Source organism: Carex rostrata, chromosome 31 (genome assembly GCF_964058835.1).
Source record: "Carex rostrata chromosome 31, lpCarRost1.2, whole genome shotgun sequence".
In the NCBI taxonomy this organism is placed as follows: domain Eukaryota; kingdom Viridiplantae; phylum Streptophyta; class Magnoliopsida; order Poales; family Cyperaceae; genus Carex; species Carex rostrata.
In genome coordinates, this window is record NC_135948.1 from 5,404,842 (window position 1) to 5,414,910 (window position 10,069).

Genomic DNA, 10,069 nt, shown 5'->3' on the forward strand with positions numbered 1-10,069 from the left:
CTACTAGTCCTTCTATGGAAGGTGGCTCTTAATAAGGGCAATTAAGAACAAGTTATATTTCTAATTTATTTGAGATTTGATATAAATTTGTTTTAATTTAAGGATAAAAACCAAGTTCATGGAATCTATGGACATTCTTTTGAAAATTAAGATAGGAGTATTTTGTTTCAACATCAAAAAGAAGAGCATTTTATAAAGAAAAAAAATTGTTTTACATGCGTATAGTAACATTTGACCGATTTTTTTATTTTTATCCAAAATTTAAATTTAATTTCAAAAATCAACCGAACCGCATTTCAAATTTTAAAACTACCCAAACCGCTAAACGGTTAACCGAACCAAGGGTTCGCTAAACGGTTAACCGAACCAAGGGTTCGCTAAACCGTTAACCGAACCCTTGGTTCGGTTAACCGTTTAGCGGACCAAGGCTTTGGGTTCGGTTAACCGTTTAGCGAACCCTTGGTTCGGTTAACCGTTTAGCGGACCAAGGCTTTGGGTTCGGTTAACCGTTTAGCGGACCAAGGGTTCGGTTAACGGTTAACCGAACCAAGTGTATGGCTTCGGCTCTATAAATATAAGTCCGACAGAGAGATTAAATCAAAAAAAAAAAATTGTTGTTTGAGAGACGAACGGAAGAAAAGGAAAAAAAAAAAACCGCTGTTTGAGATACGAACCGAAGAAAAGAAGAAAAAAGAAGGTAATTTATTTTTATAATTAATTTGTAAATAATATAAGTTTATTTTTTAACTTTCGATTTTTGAAATTTCGTCTGCTGGAGAAGAAGAAATTAAAATATCCAACCAAAATACAACATATTATAACCGTAATATTTGCATATATTATTGTTATTCAATATGTACCACAATTTTGTTTTTGACCAACATGTGATAAATAAAATAAATTGGCAAATTGTTCGTTATTGTTATAAAAAATATAAATCAAAAGTAATGGAGAAAGAATGTTACTTATTATTTAATTTATTATTTAATTTAATAACAAATTACGGATTCTTTTTTTTTTTGAAAACTTGGTAGTAGCTACCAAGGTTCCAAAATAGTTTAGAATATGACAAAAAAATTCTAAAATGATTTAGAATTGTTTTAGGAATCCTTACGGAGCTCTGACTGTCTGATCAATCGGTTCTTCGATTCAGGTATTTTTTGTTTTTTATTTATTTTAATTGATAATATAATTAATTAGTTCATTTTAAACGGTTCAGAATATTGTCGAAATAATTTATAATTTTTTAGAACATTCCAAAACGGTGTAGAATAATTTAGGAATACCCAAAATGGTCTACAATAATTTAGAAAAATGTAAAATGATATAGAATAATTTTTAGAGGTCCAGACAAGTTTTAATTACTTATATGTTGTTATTTTTTAAATTGCCAGACCAATCGAAACTAAAAATGACAACCATTTGTGCGAAAATTTTTATTGGAGGGGAAATCAAATACAATGATGACGGGGTCTTTTACAGTACCCGAGCTAAATACTCAGTACCGCTAACCGTGAACCACAATTTTGATTATCTTCAGAATGAGATTTATAAATTTGTTGGGTACAATGCTAGTCAAGCAAATCTGGAAATTCAAGCCAGGTTTAATATGTCCACCGATGGACAACGTGACTATCAATTAGTACCGGTAATGGACCAACAATCGTTCGAATTCATGTTAGGAGTTGTGTCGTCTTTTTCACAAAGGTTACCAATTCTGGAGTTATATGTAGAATTGGAACCGAACTGTACCAGTCAGATTCCTGAACCTCGATCCCGACCCAGTACAAGTCGAAATCCTGTGGATCCTGACCCAATGCCAGTTAGATCCCGACCCAGTACCGGTCGGCACTCTGTGGATGTACCAATGAGACACCGACCCAGTATCGTTAGCAACTCTGTGGATCAACCAGTTATACCCGGACTCAGTACCAGTCGAAACTCTGTGGATTTACCAGTTAGACCCCGACCCAATACCAGTCGGGTCCGTAGACAGGTACGTGATTATTCGCATGTACCTGTGGAAGCAATTGATTCTGACAGTTTGGAAAGTGGAGATGAGATGCTCTCAGATGAGTCATTGGGTTCCGACGATGACATTGAACCACTCAGCCAGTCGCAATCAAAGTCTCGTCAAACACAATCCCGTCAATCACAGTACCCGATAACTGGTCGAGAAAATATGACACATCCGGTTGATAGTTTCAATGACATATCCGGTTTTCGGCCTGCGGATGTCGATTTTTTCGGCAGCTCAAAAAAAACATTCGATAATCCGTTGGCTAAGGGCGTAGTCTATGAGTCAAAAACGGCTCTAAGGATAGCAATCAATGAGTTCCATCTCGATAAGAACTGTGAGTGCAAGGTTCTTAGAAGTGAACCCAGACGTTACGAGGTGGCGTGCAGAGATGTTTTTTGTAAATTTAAGATATGCGCCAAGCAAAACGGTCTTTCAGAATCTTGGATTATTACCAAACAAGCGTATCCTCATACGTGCAGAGTATCAGCAACACGTACTGATCATTGTCAGCTGACAGCAGAGATGGTTGCCCTTGCAATTGATAAGACTATTAGAAGGGATGTGTGCTCTCCTATAAATCATATCCGAGATATCGTCATGCAGAAATATAATAAGGTAACCCCCAAGTACAATAAATTATGGAGAGGCCGTGAGCTTGCTATTGCAAATCTGTTTGGGAGTTGGGAGAACTCGTACAACTTGCTTATTCCACTATTAGAAGCCATCAAAAGAAACAATCCAGGAACCAAGTATTGTGTGATCTCGACCCCGATTGATGGAGAAACTGACAGGCTTTTCCACAGAGCGGCATGGGCATTTGGAGCTTGTATTGCAGCGATACCGTTCCTCAGACCAGTTATTAGTATCGATGCATGTTTCATGTCGGGACGGTACCAAGGAAGGCTGCTGATGGCATGTATGTATGATGCCGAAAACCAAATACTTCCAGTGGCTTTTGCAATTGTGGAGAAAGAAAGTGCTGACAACTGGGGTTTTTTTATGAGATGGTTGAGGCTGGAAGTAATTGGAGATAATCGATTCTTTTGTGTCATATCGGATAGACATTTGGGAATTAAAGCCGTGTTCCAGGATCCAAATCTCGGGTGGGATGAGACTACCGATCAATGTGTGCACCGGTATTGCTCTCAACATGTTGCCGAAAATCTCTACAAGCACGTGGGGCGTAAGAGAGAGGTTAGCGATAGGTTCATAGCTGGAGTGAACAAATGCAAACCTAGGAGGTTGCAGGAGATGTTACAAGACTTTGAAATTGGTTGTCCGAAGGCTATCGACTACCTTAACAAGGTGGGTAAGAGGAACCCTAATGATGAAGACGAGCTTCCATGTCCGGAGAAGTTGTATCAAGCAGAGGACGGAGGTCACCGATGGGGGATAATGACAACAAATGGGTCAGAGTCACTGAACGCCGTGTTCAAAATTAGTCGGCGATTACCGGTTTCAGCGGTTGTGGAGGACACGTTTTATAAGTTGAATAAATGGTTTTTTGACCGATGGAGCAAAGCTCAAATGAGATTTCAGCATGGTCAGGTGTGGTCCGAAAGGGTAACCCAGTTATTGCAAAAGCGTATCGAAAAAGGAAGGAACATGACTGTGATTCCTTATCGTGGAAGACATGATATTTTTGAGGTCATGGTTAAGGGTGAAAAAATACCAGCAAGGGGTAATCAACCGAGACTTGAGTATACTCGTAGGGATTTCGGTTATAGGGTTGTTGTTATGGACAACAACAAGGTTGAATGTGAATGTCAGAAGCCTCAACTGACCGGCATACCATGTTCTCATTTCATGGCAGTTGTCCGCGAAATGAGATATGACAAAAATTTATACGTCAACCCCTTGTACCGTATGTCAATAGTGTTACAAACATGGAGCGGACATTGGGAACCGAAAGGCAACCAATGTGAATGGCCTGCATATAATGGCCCAAAAATTATACCTGATTCGGATCTGATCAAGAAAGGACGGAGACGACACGACCGCATACCGATGGAAATGGACAGAATGCGTGGTCGGAGACTCGGACACCAGCCTCATCGTGAGACAATTGATCGGAATGCTGCAGGTATAGCTGATCAATCAACTATAAATACATGTTTTAATTAAATTCACAATTTAATACATGCTCTACACTACATGTAGAGGATGCAACAAGACAGGCACAAGCAGCGGCAGAGCAACCGGCAAGAACAAATACAACTGTTTGGCGCACCATCGGACAACATTTCAATCTGCGTCGTAGAAATTAACTTGTGTGTTATTTTATTTGTATGTGTTTAGAACTAATTCATTCTGTATGTGTTGAGAACTATTTTAATTTGCTGATTTTTAAATTGTAGACGATAAAGATGAACAGTAACAATCGAGAAAAGACCGAGGAAAAGAAAAACAATTGTCAAGACCGAAGAAAAGAAAAGACAGAGGAAAAGAAAAACAACTATTTTGAAATATCTGATGATGATTTTGTAGATAAAAAGGTCTGGCTAGCACGTCCTATGGGAGTGATAAAAAAGACTGGCTAGCATTGTTAGTAAGTAGGTTGTCAATTTAAGTTTAGTTCAACTATTTTATTTGTATGTGCTAAGAACTATTTTATTTGTACGTGTTGAAAACTATTTTAGTTTAGAGGAGGCGGTTACGATGAAATGGTTAAAGTTACAGATAATGGTTTCGAATACCAATTAAAAGACAGAAGGAAATAAAAATAATTAAAGCTGAACAACTGGTTCCAAATCTAACGGGCAGTACAACCAAAATAGATAACTTTTACAGACATAGATAAAAGATAAGTAAATAGATCAAAGGCCGGGCATGTGGCCGGGATAATCTGCATACGTGAAGCGCCGGGTCGCACGGCGGCGCCTACGACCCCTTCCCAGTTGTTCTTCTGGACTTCTCTCGCCTGCAGTACCATCGGATGGACGTGAATGGGATGTGGATGCCTCTGCGTCAACAGTATCTATAGGTGGACGTGAATGGGATGTGGATGCTCCTGCGTCACCAATATCGATAGGTTGCCCTTCAAATAACCAACTATTCCTCGGGTGCTCTTGCCGCAAAGTCTCCATAGATACTCGTCGTGCAATGTCGATATCCGCCTGCTCCTGCAAATCCAACAAATCTTCTATGTTGCCTGTGCCTATTCCCTGTCTCTGATAATCCTCCCAAGACGGATTGCATCCACTCTGATCCTGATTCACCTGAAATTCATACACAGCTTTAATTCCTAAAAAAATAATTGTAATTCATAAAAAATACTTGTTCAAAACGAAAAACATACCTGCCCGAGATCAACGTTCTGATGTAGGCTGTAACTCGGCCCATGCGTCTGCAAAAGGCTGTCCGGATTCCAAGCTTGCGTCCCCTCATCCTGAGATACCTATAATTAGAATTTCGTTTGATAAGTTGTGGTTTGAAGACAATTTTTTTAAGTAAAATTACAAATTACCTGTCCGGGGGCTGCGACTGGATGTGGTGGATTTACCGGTGCAAATGCTTCTGGTGAGATGTACTTTCTCCATTCGGTGCCGTCGTATAACCAACCCTTAAAAGGATCTGGGCCTTCGAATCTAGGCGGTTCTGGATATGGATACGCCCCAATAGGAGTAGGCTCGTCCGATGGGATCGCTTCCCAGTTTTCTGGAATCCCCGCCTCATCCATCATTTGCTGGGCACGTGGACCGAAACCTGTATCACAGCAGAGACGCCAGCCGGTTCTCATCAGTTTTTTACCAAGCTTTCGCCACCCCTTGGTAAAGAACATCTTGACGCCGTGCGCCAACTCTCCAATCCCAGTCAATGCCTATACACAAACAGTTTCAATTTTAGCAATTAGGAGTCTTAAATAACTGAATCAACGAGGATAGCAATTAAAAATATTTACAGTTCGAGTGACAAGTGGTCCGCTGGGAATGTATCCACTCGGCCCGTGCTCTGCTCTGGGGAGCCAATTCGTACGATCCATTCCTTCCACGTGCTGACTAAACAGATAGACAGATGCCATACATCCCTTCTGGTACCACTTGCGATAACGCGGAAGGTCGTTTTGGTCAAACGAGCGACCTTCTCTGATTACTTGCGCCTCATATGCAGTAGCCAACTGAACATATTCCACGTGTCTTGTGGCCCAGGACTCGTTCTTCTTTGAGCCCAACATCAACCTGCTCATAATTTTATAAGAACTTAACATCCAAAGATAAGTAACATAAATAAGGAAATTGACGGTGAGTAAACCTTACTTGTGCAACTCAACATGCGTGTGCCTATTCAATGGTTCTGGCATCGAAATCTCTTGAAACAATCCGAATTGGCGCATGCAGCGATCCGGATAGGTATGCTCAACGATCCAATAAAATAACAGTGGACCGCGATACAAGTAGTAAGGCTGATAAATTTATCAAGAATGTGAGTTATAATTTATAAATACGGTAACACATAACTAAATAAATAACTAGATTGAAACATACCCTTCCCTGCTGGGTCACTGTCGGAAGCTTGCTGTAGACCGTCCCATACGGCTCCCAATTCACATGATCCTCCGTCAAACTCTGAAACTGGCCCCGCGGGATACGTGCACCCTGGGTCTTGTAGTGGGAGGATGACACGTATTTGTGCGGACAACACCATTTGTACGCAAAAGATGCATCTGTATCAAGCGATGGAGCGCCCCAGGTAGGTTCCCAATTTTTAGTTTGCGGCTCAGGCCGGAGAACTGGAAAGCGGGTCCATGACCAGTGCTGCAGAAGCATCACCGGACCATACATAGATCCTCTCCCGGGCTCGGTGGCGAGACATAGATGCCGATACAGATATGCAAGAACTGCACCACCCCAATTGTACTGTACCGGCGTGTCCAAATCCACAATTAGATCGAGATACCACAACGGTATCCCGTCCCCGCCACTGTCTGGGTACAAACTGGACGACATCAGGTCCAAGATATATGCACGGACATACCTAGCAAAATTCAAGACAAGGTGAGTACATTATTGATAGGCTAAAGAACGGATAAATTGATATATATATATATATACTTACCACTTCAGCGTATCCTCGTCGCGTTCTACTGGTAGATTCTCAAATCGTTCACGAAACTTAGATTTGAGGAAAGTCAACTCCATGCTTTTTTCATTTCTCTCAGACCCCCGTTTTTTCAAAAGATCACTCTGCTCATGCTCTTTGATTCCTAACAATTCGAAGAGCCTGCCTTTTGCATTCCTCCCGTCTGTAGTCCCTGTCACTGGGACTCCCGTAATGGGCAAACCCCATAAACAGCTGACGTCCTCCAAAGTAACTGTAATTTATCAAATTAAAAAATATAAATTTCTTCATTTGAATTGTCAGTAAATTATCACAAAGAACAGATTTATTTGAAATGGTTTCGAAGTTAATACCTGTCATCTCTCCGAAGGGAAGATGAAAGGTGTGTGTCTCGGGACGTCACCGCTCCACAAGTCCGTGTATCAGCGCCGCATCGATTTTCTTGTGAGGCATGCATGCGATCTGGTATAAACCCAATCGAATCAAGAATGGCGCGTATGCAGCGTGGTACGCGGTCATGCAACGGTAGTGCTTCACGTTTATAACCTCCTTTTTCTACATTACCGAAAATAAAAATTCGAAATTAAAACAAGATGATATTTCTGAACAAGTCAGAAAAAAAGAAATAAGTAATTGCTTACCTCCTCAGAAGCCTGACACACCCTGTGACTGGTATGCGGTATCCACAACAGATCACTAAAAGTATCTCGCGCCATAGGTACTTCATCATTGATTTCGTCTGCCATGCTACAAAATTAATTCAAAGTTAATTCATTATTTTCAAGAATTTTAAACTAATCTAAAACGTTTTGGATGTTTCTAATTATTTCTAAACCAATTTGGATTACCTAAATTTTCTAAACTATTTTACACTATTTTAAAATTTTCTAAATTATTCTAGACCGTTTTTGAACTTTTCTAAATTATTATCGACTATTTTGGAACTTTCTAAATTATTCGGGCACCACTTTAAAATTATCTAAATTATTCTACACTATTTTACAACTTCCTAATTTATTTTTCACCATTTTGGTATTTTACAAATTACTCTAAACTATTTTGGAACTTTTCTAAATTATTCTACACTATTTTGGAAGTTTCTAAATTATTTTTCACCATTTTGGAATTTTACATTAATTGGGTTGAATTTTTAAGGATAATTGGGTTGAATTTTGAATATCTTTCAAATTCAATCAAATTCAACCTAACAAGTTTAATACATGCAACATCTGATGATAATCTCTAATTATTTCTCCATGGAGTAATACATGAAATTTTTAGGAAAAGAACCAAAACAATTAAAATATTAGCACTTACAAAATTATTTTGTAAAGGACAAAATTATTAAAGTCTTTCTTGATTGTTTTAAGGCTTGATTGCTCATTGGTTGTACATTAGTTTGACATTAGCTCAGCAAAGAACCTTCTTACAAGATGAATCATGTTGAATTAATATTTTTTTTTCAGGTGATGGGATTTTGCAAATTTGACGGATGTCATTAATAAAGATATCATATTATATAAATTCTTAAGTAATTATTATTAGTAACTAAAAATTAAATAAAATATTAACCGAATAAATAATTACATAAATTAACTTTTCAGAACATAGCAATATTCGTGCAAAAACATAAATATAATCCGACACAATCTATTTTAACTAACAATAAGAACATCATTCATTAGACAACACTATTATTTTAATAATAAAATAAATAAAAGATAAGCAAATTCAATGAGCAGCATAAGCAATTAAGCATCATTCATTTTTGTAAACGACAAAATTATTAATTTCTATTTATATGGAATAAGGCTTATTTAACACTTTCCTAATTAAACTAGTTCCTGGTATATTGTACACTGTAATTTGAAAAAATTATTTCTTATGAAAAAAAAAAAAACCTGATGTCGGATGATCTCTGCTCTGCTTCTCAAACGAGCACCATGCTAAAACATTCTCAAACCTTACCCCCTTATAAAATCATCAGCCACGGGTCTACAGTGGATATGCCACGTGTCGACACCCCATCGCATGACCCCCACGCGTCTAAAAAAAAAAAAACCCGGGTCCGGTTAACGGTTCACCGAACCCATCCCATCTGCCACGTGTCGATACCCCATCGGCATGACCCCCACGCGTCTAAAAAAAAAAAAAAAATAACCCGGGTCCGGTTAACGGTTCACCGAACCAATCTTTCCGCTAAACGGTTAACCGAACCAATGAAACCGGTTAACCGAACCAATGAAACCGGTTAACCGTTAACCGGACCGAAACCAATTTTCCGGTTAACGGTTAACCGGACCATTTTAAAGAGTCCGGTTAACCGTTAACCGGAAATTTGGTCCGGTTAACGGTTGACCGGTTTGGGTAGAATTTGAAAAACGAAGCCGGTTCGGTTGATTTTTGAAATTAAATTTAAATTTTGGATAAAAATAAAAAAATCGGAACATTTGATGAGTAAAACCTTAAAGTCTTGTATTGGGCTTGTTTAGTCTCTTTTTTTTTTAAGTTTCTGCTATTTTATTGTTGACAATTTAAAACTATACGGATCACATTTCAAACACCAATTTAAGATTGCGACGTCATTTATTTCCACTGTTTAAAATTATCAACACTTAGAGACGTCATTTCTTCCGTATGAAATATTGCATGTTTAAAATTCGAATAGAGAATTTTCTACGGATATTGAAATTTGAAATACTAAAATTTAATTTTTCCCTTAAAATAAATTATCAAAATTATCAGAACAATCTCATTTTCAATAATTTAAACTTCTTTTTCTGTCAAGATCATTAGATCAATATCAAGTACGTAATGACACCACCAGTATACATGCGGTCAAATGCCCCCACAATGTTCTTGACAGCAACACAATTCTCCTCAAATTAGACTTACCGACAAAGTCGTGCTGTTATTTTCATTTAATTTATAGTCTTAATTGCCTAATCTATATGTAAAAAAATTCTGAGGAGAAGAATTTGATGATAGGGT

General features: G+C 38.4%; 1 protein-coding gene across 1 annotated transcript; it reads right to left on the reverse strand.

Annotated features, from left to right (window-relative positions):
* Positions 1 to 6,272: 6,272 nt before the first annotated feature.
* On the reverse strand, positions 6,273 to 7,794 carry LOC144547215 (serine/threonine-protein phosphatase 7 long form homolog). The gene is made up of 5 exons (XM_078295806.1): positions 7,720 to 7,794; positions 7,552 to 7,633; positions 7,076 to 7,331; positions 6,505 to 6,994; positions 6,273 to 6,422 (listed from the first exon to the last, which is right to left on the reverse strand). The coding sequence occupies exons 1-5, from the start codon at positions 7,792 to 7,794 to the stop codon at positions 6,273 to 6,275; spliced, it is 1,053 nt and encodes a 350-aa protein (XP_078151932.1).
* Positions 7,795 to 10,069: the final 2,275 nt, after the last annotated feature.